Here is a 21071-nt window from a genome sequence, read left to right as displayed (position 1 = left end):
AAATAGAAACTATTTTTAAAACCTGTTTAGTTAATTAGTTAATAGATGTGTTATAGGTTAATCTTTCTGTTTGGATACTTTTTCTGTTTGTACTTATTTTGCTTTCTTAAACCATTAAATAAAACAACTGTAAAAAAATTTAAAAAAATAAATAAAGGTTCTTAACACAGTTCTATTTTAAAAATATCTAATCCTGAAGAATCCTTTTATGTGGTTTCTTTGTCTTGGAATTTATATTTTCCAGTCAAGTGATTTCAAATTTACTTTACTATTACTGTCTTTATTCATGTTTAGTGTCAGTTATCATTTATTAATGTATTCTGTTACTGTTGTTAGAGTTTCCCCATGTCAATAAAAAAAATTATAATTAAAAAAAAAAAATTCCTTGCTTTAAAGTTAATCTCTAATAGAAGCAACAAGTTATTATAAGACCAGGCAGATCAAAGAGTAAAAATGATATTAATGCTGTTGGCTCATAACAGAATCATAACTAGGCCTATCTACTATTACATTCCATACACTGACTAGCCAATCAAAAACAGCCTGTGTGCGAGTCATTTTAATCATTTGCATTTGCTGAAATGTCTGAATTTTTAAAGGTGGGGTATAATTCAGTGGCTAAATAAAAGCTATACCTGTTAAATCTGTCATCTTTTATGCACCCTAACACTTTAGACACACGGCATTCTTGCTTCTGTATCAACACTAAAGTGGAATTTCCATTTTCCACACGGAACTTTCTTCTGGTTCTGAAGGTTTCAAACTTACAAAATGACTCAAACGTAATCCTCATGACTGTATGTGCTGTATTCCAAGTCTTCTGAAGTAATTCGATAACTTTGTGGGACCAAAAGGCCAAAAAGAAAGCCATTTACTGACCTCCAGTCCAGTTTGTTGTTTACCTCTGCAAACGGATCTGAGGCATGATGAACCCGAGACCTGGATAGAGACGGGTTTTCATATTGACTGATTTATCATTTTAAAATGGATATGGAATGATCAGAAGATTTTTCAATTCTTTCGAGAATTCACAACAAAGATATATAAAATAACAAATTAAGACAACAATTTAAAGAAAATAATGCTTATAGAGGAGCTACTTGGGCTGTTGCTTTCACACACAAAAATTATGTTACTTTCCAAAGAATGATGTTCTGAAGAAAATGACTTTAGGAACTTAAAGTGAAATCGTAAATTAAATGATAGATGAAACCGAGACATAGGGGAAATGTGCAGCCTAAACTGTTCAACAAAGATATTGTTGATGTGATGTTATGATATTGTTAATGGCCTATTCACGAGAAAGGGAACTAAAACGAGATGCAGCAAGAGAAAAAAGTTTCTACATATTGGAAATCCCCAAATGTCAACAGTGTAATTTCCTAATTTTCCAAATTTATTGCTTTATATTACATTTATCATTTCCATCTAAATACATTCAAATGTGCTCACTTTAATAAATGAGAAATAACATTTGTGAAAGCATTTCGCCATAGTAGATTTACTGGTAGCTGCTTTGAAAGATCTTTGATCTTTACAGTGTGTTGAGTCACATCACCATCTTTGATTCTTCATGTCAACTGTGTGCCGGAAAACATGCACAGTAACCAAATCCTGTTTTTGCATACGTGGAAACATTTTGCCATTAAACTTGTTTCTGGGGGAAATTTGTCTAATTGTCTTGTCCTGCAGTTTAAAGGTTAAACAATAATTCTTTCTGTCATCTGATTTGCCTCTCAGGGCGTGTTGCATGCTGCCTCCTTGAAAAGGTTGCTACAGAAAATAGTTTTTTTAATCAACTTTAAAGATAAAAATTTAGATTGGATTAGAACATTAGTAAAATACAGTCATTTAAAATATATCACATATATCCACTTTTTTATATACAATTTTTTTTATTGAGGAGATGTTTCTTTTGAATATATATATATATATATATATATATATATATGTGTGTGTGTGTGTGTGTGTGTGTGTGTGTGTGTGTGTGTGTGTGTGTGTATATATATATATATATATATATATATATATATATATATATATTGACAGGCGATCTGACCAATTATAACACTGAATCTGACATTTTGTCCGACAAACCAACCAACCAGACAGTCACAGGAGAGGAGATTGAAGTAGGTAGGTTTGAACTTGAAAAATGGTGTACATTAAAGGTCCTCAAAATAATGCTTAAAGTTATAATTTCTGATTCAAAATTTGAATTTCTTTGGTCAGTGTTCCCTTCGCTCTGCAACATATTTCATATGATGTGTGGCGTGAGCTGGCTATGGCCTGTTGGACACAGCAACACTAGGCATAAAAGTGTTTGTACATTTTGAGTGGTTGAGGATGTAAATGAACAGCATTGATCTATGATAACTGCAATATGAAAGATACACATCATTTCCACTTCACACATTTGTAAGGCAAATTACATTTTGTTTTTGTGCTGTGATATATAGGCCTACCTTTCTCAATGGTGGGGAGTGCAATACAGTAGAAAAGGGGAGGAGCCAAACATTGAATTGGTCAGGGCTGCTTTTTATTGGCCGGTTATGTAGATAATTATTGGGGAGGTGTGGTATCAAATCATTGTTAACAAATAAATGTGGGCTTGAAAACTGCATTTCTGCTGATTTTCCAACACTGGATACATTGACAATATGGCTATGAATATTACAGTGACAGTGTGTCTGTTTTTGTGTTTCTTTATTTGTGAACACAAGCCTCTACAGATTTATGTGAATGAGAACTTGACGTGGACGAATGCAATACTGCAGAAAAAACCATGATGTTTCCACCACCAGCAATATAGAAGTGAAACTACTCTCTGTGAATCCAAAAATCACTTCTGAGAGATTCCCTGCTGTGAAAATGGAGCGAAGGAGAGAATGCATCCATTGTAATGTGGGACACTGCAAAACCTGATGCTTTGCATGAACAATGTGCTGCTGTCCTAAAATCAAAAGGTCAAATGCATGATGTCAATTGGTTTTTATCTATAGCATTTTATTGTATGGAGGTCTTTGAGATGATACTACACTGTAAAAACTAAAGGTGCCTAAGATATCCTTTTGAGTACTATAGGAACATGTATTTTAAAACACATGGATTGAGGCCATGGAATACTGCAGACAAAACCACGTTGATCTAACTGGCCTAACCTCAGATCTTATAATGAGAGAGTGTGGATTGGTCTACAGTTCACAGCAAGTCATTGTTTTTGAATAAATGGAAATAATATTGAATATAAGGGCTGGTGCTGTTGAATGTTTGCTAAAAAAAAAAAGATTGTTTGGAAACCTGACAACTGTACTGTGAGCGAAGACAAAAAAAAACTGTCTCAAGACAAATAAAGTGACAGCTGAAGGAAGCAGTAACTAAATCAGTTTGAGATGTGTAACAATAATGTCATGCCTACTAAGTAACCATGCCTCAATAAAGAACCAATATTTAAATCAATGCAAATTCAAATTCTTTTTGCTGTCACTAACTATTATCAAGTTGATAGCACTGGTACTATTGGATGAGAACAAATAAAAGCTGGAGGATATTGACATGAGCTGAGCTGAATAACAACACTATTGTCTTATGTAGAGTTGCTTAACTGAATTGAACTTGTTTCATAGTTGTTGAGCTTTACTATTATTTTCCTGCTTATTACTTGGATGATTCTTTAAAACAATCTGTATTGTATTAAGTGCTATAGAAATAAAGGTGACTAGACGTGGATGTCAACTATATACTCAGTAGGCAAAACATATAGTGCATTTGCTGCTGTTGTGACAATCTAGTGAAAAATGAAATATTGTTAACCAAATTATATTTGCAGTGGTAAGAATGATCACTTTTTTTAATTATTATTTGATTCCAGTCTTGTTTATAGATTACACACACACACAAACACATATTCAGACCTGCTAAACTGTATTTTGTCTCAAAAAAATAAGACAATGTAATCTTGCTGTCTATATACAGTAAAAAAGAGTTTTCTTCTTAATTACTGTAAATGGGATTACATTACAAGATGATCAAATAATATAGAAAATATCAGGAAATAATTCATAAAAATAAACATTTTATTCTTTTTAGTTTTCAAAATGTCCAACTACATTATTTTTATATTCAAAAATTTGTTTATATAATTTGACAAAATAAAACCCAACAATTTAATTATAAAAGATTAGAAATGTAGGCACTGTTTTGACCATTGTATTTACTTTACAGATAGTAGGATTGTGTATCATCAGCACGGTCTTCAAATCTATCGACTAAAAAAAAAAGACAATTTTGAAATAAAGAAGACCATGTCATTTCACGGTCTAAATACAGTGGTCTCATTATTTTTCATATCACATACTGTAAGTGTGCTTTAATTCCAAGTTGATTAAACCGCAAAAAAAAATACTACTACTAATAAAAAACATTAAAAAAAAAAAACTAATTTAATCTGGAAATCTATTGATGTAAGAACCGAAAACAGATTACTTTATGCAAAGGAAATCAGACCATTATATAATGATGATATTAGATATTGAAAACAACAAAAAACAGTGTAAGCATAACTAGAGAAACAATCCCAATTTATAATTTTTTACATTAATATATATAATTTAATTTACTCTTATAATAAATTTAAAGTAAATCCTGACCATGAGTGGTATATAATGTTTGGTTCATATATAGTTGTTTTCTCAAATGCCACATGAAGCAGAAAAAAACCCTATTATTGCCACAAAGCAAAACAATATGAGTGCTTACTCTTAAACCAATGGAAAAACAAAAGGCCTTCACACATATAAAATCAAACACGGCTTTGTTTCCATCTGTCACACCTGTGGTCAAAGTCAGATGCACTTTTTTGTCATACCCCCCATGCACTCTTTAAAACAGGAAATGACTCGGACTCTGTGGGGTTGGTGGCATGTTGCTATAGAAGCTAGAGCAGGAAGTAAGCATCGAAAAATAGTGACACACAGCTGCGGTATATATGTTAGAAGCTTAAAATGTAGTTTAAAGGCGAAATGGAAAATACATTCATAAAAAAAAAATAATAACATTACTACTACATTTAAATTATTACACCAGTAGAATGATCATTCAAAAATATATGTTCCTTTGGCATTCTATTTGATTATTTAATTATCTCTCTTTGGAGTCTGTCTGCCAAACTAACGGCAAACAAAAAGCCTGATGTTAGTTATTATAATATATTATTAGTTATTAAGCAAAAAACATTCTTCTTGTAATTGCTTGACAGCTTATTTACAGGTATATGCTTAAGATGATAGTGGTATTGAGCCCAGAAACTTTCTTCTCTCCTTTCGCCTAAAGTCTCATTGTTTTCCTTGTTTCATTTTGATGGTCTCATAGGTGTCCTGATCGTGAGGCTTGAGACCCTGAGATGTGGAGGAGAGAGAAGGACAACACGGATGTAGCAGAGAGTCAATAGAAGCTCAACAGATCAACCACAAGGCTTCAGAAATGTCAGGCGCATCAGTTAAATGCTATGAAACTGCAGCTTGTTACCACCACATTACTTATATATAACAGCCTCTTACTGGATTTAAATATATCTTTACCTTCTAAGAGTTGCATGATAATATGAATAATATGTTTATGTGGTAATACAAATGAATAATATACACGTATGCATGTGTGTATATACATATATATATATATATATATATATATATACATACATACATACATACATACATACATATATTCAAACACACATATGTGTGTGTGTGTGTGTGTGTGTGTGTGTGTTTAAATGATGTTAGTGTTTAAGTCTGTTAACCAGTTTTTCTGTATCTTTCAATGATCATACAATGATCAAAGTACAAATAAAGAATATGCACATACGCACAATAAAGGTCTAAATTATGGCTTAGCAGAGTATTAAAGAACCACAACATAAAATACAAAAATACCTCATAAACCCCTTCACCGGCATCTTTCTTCTATAAACAATCAGAAGAAGAAAAAAAAAACATATTAGAAAGCCTGTAACAATACAAACAAACAAACACACAAAAAAGAAATATGTGCGCACAGAGCTTCAAAGGTTTTGGAAAGAAGAATGAAATGCGTCACATATGGACAAATTATGTTCAAACGGTGTTCTTTTATCATATTACACTGTTAAAAATAACGGTGTTTAGTTTGCATCTGTGGTTCCATGAAGAGCCCTTAACATCCATGGAACCTTGCCACTGGACAAAAAGTAAAAAAAAAAAAAAAAAAAAGGTTCTTAACACTAACAGAAACAATTAGTTCTTTTAAGAAACTGCTGACTGAAAGACTTTTTTGGGAACCGAAAATTGTTCTTCTATGGCATCTTGCAAAAACCCTCTTGAAAAAAAAATTGTGACAGTCTTAGTTTTATTTTTAAGAGCGTATATATATAGCGGAACATGTCGATTATACCTTAAAAGGCCACATACGGAGTTCATATGTTGTGTGAAAGGTTTCATACACATATAATCATGTTTAAAATGGAGTCACACAGTTCAAGACAGGATGTAAAAGTGTGAAAGGGGAGGAGAGGGACAGTTAGCAAAAGCAGATAATTTTGGAGATAAGACTTATGAAGTCTTATGAAAGCTGTAAAATGTATGTTGCTCACATTTGGGTTACTTTAGGGATAGTAATAGTTAACACACATAAACAGGCACGTGCACACATCAAAGGGGGCTTTAGCACTTGCCCTTTCTCTTCCTCTAGAGTATTTTTTTTTTTTTTTTTTTTACCAAATGAGTATATGTATACATGTGTGCTTGTGATTCTCCCTCCCTTTCACTGTTTGTTTTGGTGTGGAGGTGAGTGGTGATGAACAACAGACTAAGCTACCTGTGCCTCGAATTTACAGCTAACCATCCAAAAGACAAACAGGAAAATATAGTTAATCTGCATCGCTAACATCCATGACTCACGAAAGCAAGTTTAGCTCTCAGACTGTGCATCCTTTCACTGCATGATTCATTTTACTAAAATGCATTCAGAATGATAGCAAAATTCAAGATATGGTGACAGAAATCTATACATTTATATAATTTCATATAGTTAATTAGTATCACGCGACGACTTACGTTTTTTCCTCCAAAAAGCAGCATGATTACAAATGTGATGGTGATTTTATACAGCAGTTCAATAAACAAGAATTGAATATTAAAACACTTACGTTTTAGATACAATATTGACTGTTTTTGCTCTATTTCGCCAACAAATATAATTCCAATTTACATCTCTGAGGAACATGACGGTGTTTTGTTCCTGAATGAATCAACCGTTTAAATGACTCGGTTCAGTCGAATCGATTCACTTATTAACAGTGACTGGCTGCCACCTACTGACAGTTTTAATTTCACATTTAAAGTAGCTTTTAATTATTTATTTTTCTTTTTACATTTTTCAAATTGGAGTATTCAACATTTTATGTTTATAATAACAAAACGGTGTTAATGCCTTTGTAACTGCAGGTTAAATACATTCATGCCCTGCATTAAACATGGTGTAAATGCATTTAAATACCACTTCTAATGCAGCTTCTCTGAATTGCAAAGATGAATTTTGTCGATACTGATTTCATTTGCTTGGTAACAGTGGCTTATTATTCTAATCGACTTACTCAATATAAGAATTTCACTGAAAAGTTGATGCATACTTTTAGAAAAAAAAAGGCTTTATAAAGGTAAAACTGCCCGTAAAAGGTAATAATCTATTTAAACTTATTGGAAAATATTAATTTCTATCACTGCTGTGAACAGATCTCCACACAGTCTATGAAATATATCAAAAACTTTAGGAGTCAGCTGTCCACGGTAGTCCTTAAGATATCAGCACAATAACACTATTATACTAATGTTAACTCATCTAATTATCATTATCGATAAAATCTCAAATATTGAGATCTATTTTGTCAATATCGCACACTCCTTATATTTATTTTTATTAATGAAAATAAATATGAGAAAGTAGATAGATAGATAGATAGATAGATAGATAGATAGATAGATAGATAGATAGATAGATGTCTTACCCCTGGATATCTTTCTGCTTGTTTACTTCGCATCTGCAAATAAATGCATTTATGAATGAATAAATAAAATAATGTTTTAGTCTTCTGTAATTATATATATATATATATATATATATATATATATATATATATATATATATATATATATATATATATATATATATGTATGTGTGTGTGTGTGTGTGTGTGTGTGTGTGTGTGTGTGTGTGTGTGTGTGTGTGTGTGTGTGTGTGTGTGTGTGTGTGTGTGTGTGTATTATATTAAAGAAAATGTGTGTGTACACAAAATAATGTGAAAACCCTTTTATATTGGGGTTATAATGATTGTAGACTACAATGATAGACAAACACTGATTATCTTTTCTTTGTGTGTTATTTATGGACAGTTTTGAAGAGAAAAGTTAGACACGGATTCCCTCCTCCAACACATCTGCAGGTCTTTTTATAGAAAACATTTAAATGGAGGATATTACAAAACCGTATCAATCTGATCTAATAATGCCGGAAGCTTTATTGAAGGCAAATTGTGGTAAAACACCAAAAAATACTGCCTATTTAACGGATGTTCACATTATTTTGTCAACTCCCTGTATAAGACAAAAAAATTAAATGTTTGTAATAAAATTGATAGTTTAAATATAATAACTTCTACTAATTTATATATACAGTACCTTCATTCTGCAGTACAGGACCGTGAGAACAATCCCATAGATGAACAGAATCGCGTCCAAGATGTAGCATATCTGTGGCTCTTTCAAACCCGACGCATCTTTAAAAAAAATGAAGCTAATTAGGAAAAGAACAAACTCAACATATCGTGCTACAGTTAAAGTATTTTATAAAAACTACTTACACTGAAAATATGTTTTTATTATTACAAAATGGTCCACGAGTCAGTTTTATAGCCGTCTCCTACATTGGATTAGTGCAAAAACGCTTTACATGCTGTATTTTAATAAATACTATATATACTCTTAATATATTCTCTGTAAATTTATGGTTATTGTTAAATCGCACAAATTGATGCATCACCTCATTAGAAGCATTGCTGATGCTCTTAAGATAAGACATCACTTGTGTTTAAACTGTATACATTTTTTAAAGATCAGAAATTGATACACAACATTAAAGACTATCATTGGACAATATTTAATAATATGTAAAATACTTATATAATTAAAAATTAATTATACGAAAAAAAAGAAAAAAAAACATGGATATGAAAAAAGAAGCTTTTGTGAGAGACTAATAATGTGCTAAAAGTTTTCAAGAAATAGCAAGAGCATGTGTGATGTTTCTCACCTAGTATCATATCCTAAAGAATAGTGCTACTTCTCTTTTCTCATAAATTTGCAGACACAAGTCCGCTGACCGCATGCTTACAGCGAAACCAGTTACAATATATACATATAAATAAATATACAGCACTGTATAAACTAAAACAGAGAGACATGTGACTATCTGTATTAAACTACATTAAAAAATGGTGTTCTTTTATTCGCTTGGGGTTTAATGGATACATTCTAGTTCAGCATTTTGACTAAAACACTGTTGGTTGATCAGAATGCATGATTTTTGTCTTTCATCTTGATGCCAAAAATGTGTTGCATCAGAAAACTTAGATTAGGCATCCCCTTCAACCACAGTTTTATCTATGAGAATTAACGTAAGGCATTAAAAAAGAATAGAAAATACCACAAAAGCTCAAAACAACCTTAAACCCTGTTGTTTAGTTCAATGTATATACGTAGCATCCTCATTTACAGAGATGCAGAAGGGAAGTGGACCAATGAAACTCGGAGCCAAAACCTCAATTTAAGAAGCAGCAATGGTTTCACATGCACGAGTCAATGAGAAAATGTTCCTTGTGCTTTTCTTCTGTTAATGCAAGCTTGGTTAAGCAGTTGTAATCGTACTATGGATTCATATTGTGTGGTTTAAGCTTTGTTGACAGAATGAGAAGAGGCTACTTCCTGGCAACAAAGTTTCCAACATCACAAGTTCAGATATAAGGACTGTGAAAATGAGAGATGTGAAGAGTGAACTTTATATAGATGTTGACTAATCAAGGCGCTCACTTCTGACTCTGAATTGTTTTTTTATGATAGCTGGATTTTGACACTTACAGAGATGTGCATTGGTTTTGTAAACATCCAACAAACATTCAAAATACACAATGAAAACCTTTTATAAAGTCCCCACATACTTCCATATTCAAGACGTGACCAAAGCGCACTTTCTTAGTGACATTATTTTATAATTTACCAACAAATTATGAACCAAAACTAGTTCCGAGGAAGCATAATGTGTTAATCTTCACATTTAGAGGACAAAATGACTACTGAAAACTAAAAATAAATAAATGAAAAGATCCATTTCCATCGTTCCCGCAAGATTTTCATTTGTTACATACTGTAGATAAAATAAAAAAAGAAATTTAGAATAGCCTTCAGGCCTTTACTAAAAAAGGAAAAGTCAACCTAATACATTTACAATCGTTAATTGCCATTTACAAAAGAATTAAACTTATTCAGTATATTTGCAACATAAAAAAGCATCTTATAGAGTTGAATTTTGAAAACCTAAATTAGTTGATTATGTACACCGGTAACTTTTGTATCAACGCACCAGCACACAAAAAACAACGTTCGCTTCAGATAAAGAGCGCTAATATTGAACACTTACCAGCGCTGCCGAAGCTGAGCCAAAGAGAGAGAAGAGAGAAGGGCAACCCCACCTTCATCATCGTCATCATCATATAAACTTGGCTTTGCTTCTGCGTACAACCTCACGGGACGCTCAACTCCAAAGACTACTTTCAGTGAACCGATGTGAACAGCACATCAGAGGCAGACAAGAGGGAAGTTGTGGTGAAAATATGTCAGATCTAAAGTTTAAACCACCCCCACCCCGAGTGACGAAGAGGAAAAAGGGCCAAAAATCATGAGAGCTACTTTAGACTGCTGATCCTCAGAAATGCTGATTCAGCAAAGTTCATATATATGTATAAATAAATGTAAACATTTTATGCACGAATATTACGTCAAAAGTTCACACTTCTACGACCAGCTCTTGTAATGGTGTGGCATTCCTTGTCTGCAAATCACATTAGATTAAAACAAAACAAACAGAATTTGAGTTTTTTTCAAGGTTTTAAAATATTTATTCGGTTTCATAAGCATTTACATAGAGAAATGAGAGTAACTTCCGTCATAACATCACTAGAATGGATCTCAAAGACAGAAACACGAGCAACCACTGGAGTCCTCAACGGTCCACTTCACCAAACACAATGTCCTGAGTCCCTGTAGATAAAGACAACAGGATGAGGCTCAGGGCAACATCAAATCACTAATAAAACACTAAAATTATTAGATTTTATTAGATTTTTGTAAGATATGCTTTCTCCTATGTCAGATCAATCTTTCACAGAGATTTTCACAGAGTATTAACCCTGTAAAGCCTGACAAAATAAAATAAGCTATTCTACAAATCTAATTTTGTGAAAGGTAAGAGTTAACTGACCCTTTAGAAATAATCTATTAATAATAATAATCTGCATGTGTGTTTTTGCTGAGTATCATATTTGATACATCAGACTTTTATGACTCGTATGGTAAAATATCGAATATGGAGCTCAAAGGAAAAACACATGAGCAAACTAAGAAAAAATATGCAATGTGGTGCAATTGCTGATATTTATATGGACAAAAAATAAGTTGAAATTCTGAATGCTTGTAATGTAAATCAGTATAGCAGTCTATTAATATAAAATGCACATAAATATCAACTGCTAGTTGTTTTATTTTATTTTTATATATGCTTAGAGTAAATGCTTGTGTTTTTGATCAAAGCTCTGTAGTTTTTATTTTGCGTGTGTGTGTGTGCAAAAAAATGTAACTCAATTTAATATTTCTAAAAATGTATGTATACACAAGTCGCTTTTGTTCAGTAAGTGTTCATCTTGAAATATTAAAAACAGTTCTTATATTTACTCTTTACAAATCAGTAAATATTTCATATAATAAAGATATGTACCACAACCTGAAGGTGAACATTTTCAGAATTATACTAAAGACCTTCTTACTGGTCTGAACTATAAATCACAGAGCAGTGTATCAATTAGAGAGAGAGAGAAAAATAGTAGTTACCGATGATTGCCACCACGTCAGCGAGCATGTGTCCTTTAGACATTTGATCTAAACCAGCCTAAAAACAGACCACATCATTGAGCAACATCACAACACAAACAGGAAAAGGTCAAAGATAAAAGATAAAGCCTCCAGTATTTGCAGCTGTTCTACATACACTAGCGTTCAAAAGTTGTAGAATTTCTTTTTTTTTTTTTTTTAAGAAATTGATACTTTTATTTTGCATTAAATTGATCAAGAATGACACTCATTATATATGTGACCCTGGAGCACAAAACCAGTCTTAAGTCGCTGGGGTATATTTGTAGCAGTAGCCAAAAACACATTGTACAGCTAAAAATTATAGATTTTTCTTTTATGTCACAAATCATTAGGATATTAAGTAAAGGTCATGTTCCATGAAGATATTTTTTAAATTTCCAACTGTCAATATATTAAAACTCACTTTTTGATTAGCAATATGCATTGCTAAGAACTTCATTTGGAAAACTTCAAAGGAGATTTTCTCAGTATTCAGATTTTTTTTTTCACCCTCAGATTTCAAATATACAAATAGTTGCATCTCGGCTAAATATTTGTCCTACACTATCAAACCATACATCAATGGAAAGCGTATTTATTCTGTTTTAATATGATTTATAAATCTCAATTTAAAAAAAATTGACCTTTATGACCCTTATTTATACATATATATAAATAAATGCTTTTTTTTTTTGTATTTTGCTTTCATCTAAGAATCCTGAAACAAAAAATGTATCATGGTTTCCACAAAAATATTATGCAGCACAACTATTTTCAACATTGATAATAATAGGAAATGCTTCTTGAGCATCAAGAATAGTATTAAAGATTATTAGAATGATTTATGAAGTATCATGAACATTTAAAATATTATTTTAACTATTTATATATGTGTATATACTGTATACTATATATATATGAATGTGTATGTATGTATGTATCTATGTATGTATATACACACACACATACATATATACACACACACAGATAGATATATATATATATATATATATATATATATATATATATATATATATATATACACACACACACACACACACACACACACACACACATCATTGTTTCAACTGTATTTCTTATCAAATAAATGTAGCCTTGCTGAGAGTAAGAATCTTACTTACTGACCTAAAACTTCTGATATAGCTGAACATCTTATATAGCTTATTTTGTAGTTGGTGAATGAATACATTAACAATAATTAAATCACAATAGTAACGTGACTTAATTACCAAGTGAGCAAAGCCAGGTGCCTTGATCTTGCAGCGGTAAGGTCTGCTGGACCCGTCAGACACCAGGTACACACCAAACTCACCCTGCAGCACAACACAACACAACGCAGCTGAGTTTGAAACAGGAATGGGAATATAATAACACTTATCCTGATTCCTCTGAAAAACAGTTCTTTCATAGTTCTATTAGTTTATTCTTTTAGCAGTTACATGCACGTTTTTGGGGAAAAGAAATATATGCATTTTTCAGTCCAAAAGATGAGTTCAGTTCAGATTTCAGTAGAAGTTTAACAAAACAGTAGTAAGATACACCAGTTGCACTGTGTGGTTTAGATTCACTGAAAAATAACCATATTATAATAGTCATTAACTCTGAAATCAGACATCGGTCATGCTGTAGATTCAGTTGTTGCAGCATTGCTGAATAAAAACAGCACCACGAAGACAACAACTTTAGAAACCCACATGTGCCAGTTCACCAAAAAACCTCCCCATGCTGGATGAGAAGATGACCAAAAACCACCAACGCAAAAACATTCTCTTGTGAACAGCACTCATGTGCATTACTCACCTTCGGTGCCTCTACAGCGGTGTACGTGGCTCCTGGAGGAACCTGGTAGCCCTCGGTGTACAGCTTAAAGTGATGAATGAGAGATTCCATTGACGTCTGAAAGAAAACAAAACAAGTCATGGGATGAGAGCGACATTAATAAACAGAGCAAACAAACATTAATACATAAGAAACCTTTATTCTTGAAGTGTGTATCTTCTATATAGAAACAATTCTTCATAGCTTCTCACATACAATTATAATTACGCCATTCGAAAACATTGTAGTACTTCAAAATGTGAGAGCATTTGAACCATGCAATACTGGCCCAACCAGGGGCGTGAGTTTGAGGCAACACTATGGTATTTGACCGACTAAAAGAATATGAGAGGAGTGTTTGACACCATGCACCATTAAATAAGCTCATCAAGCTTGTCAAAATCATTATTTGATTCTTAAAACTTAAAAACGTTTTTGAACATACGAAAACCCATCTTACCTTCATCTCAGATCTCTTGGGCGGGGCTATTTTTGCATCATCTACCTTGATCTCTCCAGCAGGCATTTTGTTGAGAGACTGAAGCATGATGCGCAGCGACTGTCTCATTTCCTCCACTCGGCACAGATATCTAAAAAAAGTTCACATTTGCCAATGATAACATTCGATATAAAAGATGCATGGCAATATTTATGGTAAGACTTTACCATAAGGTCCCATTAGTTCATGCATTAACTAACAATGAGCAATACATTTCTTTCAATATTTATTCATCGCTGTTAACAAAAGTTAATAAAAATATAACCGTTTATTGGTATTTCATGTTAGCTCGGGTCCATTACAAAATGTGAACTGAATTCTGATTTTATTTAGTAAATGTAAATATTATTATTATTATCAATAACTTAATGGTTCTCAAGTCTTCAAAAACAAACTTTATCTTTAAGCACGGCACATCTCTCTACAATTTTACATGCGATACTATCAGCGCATGTGGTGAGAAAGCTTAGCAAAGTGTATGACCAATTTATAGCCTGTGGTCACATTTGGATTTCCTGTCATTCTGAGCTTCCTGAAGCTCTTAATTCAGTCTAAAACATGTAACACGTGTGGTCACCTGTCATAGCAGTCGCCATTACTTCCCACAGCAACGTCAAAGTCCACCTCGTCGTATTTGTCGTACGGTTGACTCTTCCTCAGATCCCATTTAATACCAGAACCTCTGAGCATTACTCCGCTGGAGGAAGATGATACACACATGATTGCCAGTCTGACACATCAACATACAGTTCTCTGGTCAATCTATTTTCATTACAGTGTTGCACGTGTGGGTGAATTCACTAGTTAAGCTACGATGATGAGTCTGATTACATCCAACCACACAAAGACTGCAAATGACTTCACTTCTGTTAGAAGTTCCCTTTGGGTTTGACTTTTAAATTACTTATAAAGATGTTTTTATCTCCATTGCTTACTGTCGGATAGATCATCTACTATAGCATCTTCTGGGTGAGAGAGCGTGAGATACTTGAGCTGCAGGTCTTACCAATCAGATTCATTTCTTTCATAATAATACAATGTTTTACCTGAACCCATAATTGAGCGCATCCTCTGCCCCAATTACACCGATACCAACAGTTCTGTTCTTCCAGATACGATTGTTGGTCAGCATCTGAAACAACATCACATTCATTTTAAAAAATCAATTTATTGCATTCAAACTGAAAATGCATGCATTTTGAAAAAGAAACATCCGTTCACATGATCACTAAACCGTGCTAAGCTGTCATTAAGCAGTCCTTTGCAACTGAAGCAAACGATCAACTATGGGTGGCAAGGCACTGTCAAAAGATCTCCAGGATTAAGCTGTGGACAGGCATAAGTTCAAAGGCTTTATCAATGCCTAGAAGCACAGTGAAGTCTGTTATTAAGAAGTGGAAGGTACTTGGTAAAACACAGACCCTCCCTAGATCAGGACATCGCTCCAAACTGATGAAAGAGCAGGAGGAAACCGATCAGACAGGCAACAAAGAGCTACAGCAACTCTGAAGCAGCTGCAGGAATTTATGACACACTGACAGTGGTCACAGTGGTCATCGTGTGCATGTGAAAACAACATCACAAATTCTCCACAACTGTGGCTTGTATGGGAGGGTTGCAAGAAAAAGCCACTCCACAAGAAAGGCCTCATGCAGTCAGACTGAGCTTTGAGAAAACACACCTTGAAGATTCTGCGGCAGACGAGACTAAAATTTTATTATTTGGCCTCAATATACCAAACAATATATCTGGCAGAAATCCAATACAGCTCACAATACAAATAACAGCATTCCTCCAGTAAAGCATGGAGGAGGAGAGATCCTGTTATGAGGGAGTTTCTCTGCAGCAGGGACTGAAGCACTTATCAGGATAGAAGAAAAAATGGATGGGGCAAAATACTGACAAATTCTTGAGCATAATCTGCTGCACTGAGCCAGAAAGTTGTCAAAGGGAAGAAGGTTTACGGAATGACAATGACCCAAAGCACACAGCAAAACTGAGCACAGAGTGGTTGAAAGAGGAAAAAGAGAATGTCCTTGCATGATCTATTCAAAGCCCAGACCTAAACCCCAGTGAAAATCTAAGGAGTGACTTGAAGACTGCAGTCCACAAACACTCACCATCAGACTGAACTGAACTTGAGCAGTTCTGCCAAGTCTATATGTGCAAAGTAATGAATGTTGTAAGTTGCACTGAGTAAATACAGCTTGATAAAACAAAAACTTTGTCGGTCTTCATTTCAGGATGGAATGCAACACAATGGGATTATTGTCAAGGGGGTGATTCTTTTCTATACCCACTGTATACATAACATCAACTAGCACTATTCTTGACTGAAACCGGTTGCATTTCAATCTACGTACCTCCTCAACTTCATCAATGCGAATAGAGAAGTTCTTGCACCATTCATAGATGTCATCCATGAGACCAAGAGGCAAATCCTGCAAAAAAAAAAAAAAGTTATGGTTATGAAATTAAGGATGAAATTAATATAAGTTATAGCATTTCAGCATAACCAGAAAAGTACTTTTCATTTAGAAAGGTTGGTTTTATTAAAGTGTACCTGATGAACTCCACCGGGTCTGACGTATGCAGCGTGCATCCTGGCTCCAGACACTCTCTCATAGAACTCAAACATCTGCAAGATATCAACCAATTCAACGGTAACAAGCTTCCAAAAAATATTCAATAGTAGGCCTGCAGCTTGGGAGGGGGAAAAAATAACTGTGATTATTCACATAAAAAAAAAAAATCATGATTGTGATTAAAAACGCTTTCAGCAGCTCTTTTGGAAGAATGTATTAACCATAAATGAAAAAAAGAAAAGAAAAAAAAAAGATTCCCGAGCCTTTATTTAGATTGTGAGGTAAAACAAAAGCTCAGACTAAGCATTCACTTATCTGTACAGTTATCTACATTGTTATGTGTTACATGTAGCATTTTCAGCAAACATTTATTGTCCAACAAAATGCACATTTAACTTCTGTTTGACAAGTGCAAAGTTGTTACCTTCTCTCTCTCCTCAAACATCCAGAAGAAGGGGGTCATGGCTCCGATGTCAAGGGCGTGGGTGGTGATGCCCATGATGTGGTTCAGGATACGGGTCATCTCTCCATACAGCACTGCAGAGGCCACATACAGTAATACATTTATGCAGCTGATAAAGCCAATTAGATACATTCAAAGTAAAATACTAATGCAATCTCAATTGTGTAACAGCAACATCTTTCAATGCAATTTTGGGGATTTTTTTAAAGTACATTTTAAGTACACTAATTTAAGATTGATGGGCGTCAACCAGATTGAAAGCGTTTTAGTTTTTGTTCCTCACCTCTAATCCACTGTGCACGTGGTGGAGCCTGAATGTTAAGAAGCTTTTCTACGGCTAGAGAATATGCCTGCTCATTACACATCATGGACACATAGTCAAGCCTGTCGAAGTATGGAAGTGCCTGCAGGAACACAAACACACAAGACAACATCACAGCAAATAATGCTTCATCGCAGACAACAGCACCAAGCATATGGATTCATATAACAGCACAGTTTACAATGTATGTACAATTTATTGAAGTTATTTATACAGTAAGCATTTAAAAACAGTGTCATCCATCAGGGTCTGTGGTTTTTAAGTACCTGTAAATAAGTCTTGTACTCAATCAGTTTCTCAGTGCCGCGGTGCAGGAGGCCGATGTGAGGGTCACATTTCTTCACGGACTCCCCGCTGAGCTCCATCACCAGACGCAGCACCCCATGAGCCGCCGGGTGCTGAGGCCCGAAGTTGATGGTGAGGTTGGACACCTCCTTCTCCGCTGGTGGGTCCTTATCTGAAAAAGATGATGATGTTTTTGATATCGTAGTCAGGGCCGTCGCTAGTGTGATGAAAGGTGATGATTATAGGGGCCCAAGGCTGAGGGGGGCCCCCGGCGATCTCAACCGTCTGGCTGTGGCCAATTTCATGTCAAATTAATTTTGATAAATGAGTTGCACCTGACTATAAGTTGCAGGACCAGCCAAACTATGAAAAAAAGTGTGACATAGTCCGGAAAATACAGTATTATATGCATTTAAATGTTTTCATTTTAGCATATTTTCTAGCATAAGTGCACTGTGCTCACATTTATTTGTGCATTAAATTACAAATAAAAAATACATACAGTTTCATCTTGTGCCTTATGGTAATCTCGAATTGCAGAATAGATTTTAGTACATGCATTTGAGAGACGTTCTTGTGTGCTGCGTACATGCAGTTTGCAGTTTTAATCGCCTTTTTGGTAATTTCATGACTAAGTTGAGACAGAACGAGGTATGTAGCCTATGCTCAAAGTTTCTTGTGCATGTTGTTTATGATGAAGTGATATAGAGTGTGCGTCACATATCTGCATACTGTTGTAGAGTGTGCGCTGAGCACAGTGAAACGGCTGATGGGACAGGGAAGTGAGCTTTACTGACAAATAGTCTAACAATATCTCATCAGACCGCAGTTCACAGCTGTTCTACTGAAGCTCATTTGGCTGCTGTATCTTTTCTGCGCTCGTTTGACTCGTGCCTGACGCTGAGGTGAAGCTCAAGTGCATGCCTAAAAATTCTCCGGTTTGATGTGGTCATAGCCTAAAGAGATACGGCGGTTCCGCATCTAAATAAATACATTTCTTGTCAAGAAAAAAAATGGACGAAAACTGCAAAGGAGAGGCCACGCTATCGTTAGTGGTGGCCACCCTCTTAATAAATTTGGCTGCTTTTAGTCTTACGCTGGAGTTGGTTCACCCTCCGCCTATGATCTCAGTTCATGCAATCTCACACATCTGTTATAAAAACCTAATAAATATATGCATAATAATTTCATAAAGTCTACAATTCGTGTGTTATAATGAGAGGAAACGTGAGCACGCAAATTTCAGCACTGCATCGCTCAACGCTGCAAACACTTGCACCTGCTAATCGTTTATATTTTATATTAGTTCATGTTGCTTTTGTCCAATAGACGAAATGACAATTTTGTGTTTTAGATATTTTTTGTATTTCTACAATCTCTCAATTATAAAACACTGCATTCTATCAGTAATATAACGCGGCAGTAACGTAGGCTTGTAACTATACTCTAATTACTATTTAGAAAATTATAACTTGTTAGATTACTCCGTTACTAAAAAAGTCATCAAATTACAGTAACGCGTTACTGCCCAAAACTGGTGATACAGTGAGAAATATTGAAGGTGTCTGAATAAATTTCAGTTTGATTGTATATTTCATTTTTATAGTGAAGATTATGCAGTGCTGTTTTACATTTAATTATTCGGTTTCTGTACCTGGACACCGACAAACTTAAAGAAAAACGTAAACATTGTGTAAATAGCACAAATGAATAAATAGAACGAACAAACAAATGAACAATTTCAAACAAAGCCCACTGGTACAATCTACACTGGGAGGCCGCAAACCCCAGCTACAGCCCTGATCGTGGTTGGTCGGAGTGTAAATATGGAAATCACTAGGCCAAAGGAAACCAACCGTTCCAAGGTGGAGGTGCCCATTTCTCAGTGATGACACTGGGATACATCACAGCTCCAGAGTACTGCTCTGCCCACTCCACATCTGGCTGCCACTGCTTCAGCCTGAACACAAGGCGAAAAAAACACAGCTGGGTGTGATTTGCATACAAAATGCACACAGATATCCGCTCGAAGACATGTGAATTTGTCAGCATGTACTCTACACAGTGGCATCACTTAATATTTGCGAGATTGAATGATCTAATGCAAAAAAATATATATTTTTAAGAATTAATTTGAAAAGTCATTATTCGATTATTATTTGAACACATCAAACAAAACATGTTCGAGTGAAATGCTTGCGAGACAATGGCGCTTGTGCTGAATTTCTTGGTTTAATATTTTGTTATTTAATGCAATGACTTTTATGCAGTTCTTGTGTGGCTTCAGTACTTTTTTCTGGCTCACTTTATCTACAATGTGTGCGTTTGGTTAGAAATTTCAAAACAAACTGTGCATATGTGCAAGGAAGTTTATTTGAAATCCATGATATATAAGTGAAAATGTAAATTGTGTCTTTACTGCTAATGTTTCGCGTCTCAACCAGCGTCAGGCTCTTTTTAGGCAATTGATCAAAACATTGGTGGAGAGGGAAAAGATTAACAAATAACGTCGTGTAATACTTAGAATTTGAAAAGGATAGTTTAGTAATACTGCAAATTTCTATGCTTGTCAAAAAAAATCGCTGGGAAAAAAACACAGGTTATCTAATCCCAGAAACACTGCCAATAGTAAGCCACTAACTATCTACAGCCATGTCTTAACTAGACAGCATTAACGACTGTAAAGTGTGTACCTCTTCTGAAGCACAGAACAGGCTGGAGTGCTGACATTACTGATTAAAATGACTGAAGGACGTCCGAGCCTGGAGAGCGACCTCAGCATAGACGCCGCCATCTTCCCCTCTGTCTGTCACCCTGCTGCTGCTTCTGCGGAGAAGGCTTCACGGTGGATGGTTTTACTGCGCTC

At 34.5% G+C, this 21071-nt stretch overlaps 2 protein-coding genes across 2 annotated transcripts; both read right to left on the bottom strand.

Annotated features, from left to right (window-relative positions):
• Window positions 1–3820: 3820 nt before the first annotated feature.
• LOC113069057 (high affinity immunoglobulin epsilon receptor subunit gamma-like) lies at window positions 3821–10871 on the bottom strand. The gene is made up of 5 exons (XM_026242031.1): window positions 10726–10871; window positions 8712–8809; window positions 8042–8074; window positions 5934–5963; window positions 3821–5396 (listed from the first exon to the last, which is right to left on the bottom strand). Exons 1-5 carry the CDS (start codon window positions 10796–10798, stop codon window positions 5334–5336), a joined length of 297 nt encoding a protein of 98 aa, XP_026097816.1. The 5' UTR covers window positions 10799–10871; the 3' UTR covers window positions 3821–5333.
• Window positions 10872–11179: 308 nt separating this feature from the next.
• LOC113069056 (NADH dehydrogenase [ubiquinone] iron-sulfur protein 2, mitochondrial) lies at window positions 11180–21063 on the bottom strand. The gene is made up of 14 exons (XM_026242030.1): window positions 20899–21063; window positions 20062–20165; window positions 18187–18377; window positions 17882–18002; window positions 17560–17672; window positions 17114–17188; window positions 16914–16991; window positions 15597–15682; window positions 15128–15247; window positions 14512–14641; window positions 14034–14129; window positions 13463–13546; window positions 12192–12249; window positions 11180–11345 (listed from the first exon to the last, which is right to left on the bottom strand). Exons 1-14 carry the CDS (start codon window positions 20997–20999, stop codon window positions 11308–11310), a joined length of 1395 nt encoding a protein of 464 aa, XP_026097815.1. The 5' UTR covers window positions 21000–21063; the 3' UTR covers window positions 11180–11307.
• Between the last annotated feature and the right edge of the window lie 8 nt (window positions 21064–21071).

Source organism: Carassius auratus, unplaced genomic scaffold (genome assembly GCF_003368295.1).
Source record: "Carassius auratus strain Wakin unplaced genomic scaffold, ASM336829v1 scaf_tig00000611, whole genome shotgun sequence".
In the NCBI taxonomy this organism is placed as follows: domain Eukaryota; kingdom Metazoa; phylum Chordata; class Actinopteri; order Cypriniformes; family Cyprinidae; genus Carassius; species Carassius auratus.
Note: the sequence above shows the minus strand (reverse complement) of the source record. Positions and strands in the feature narration are given on the sequence as shown.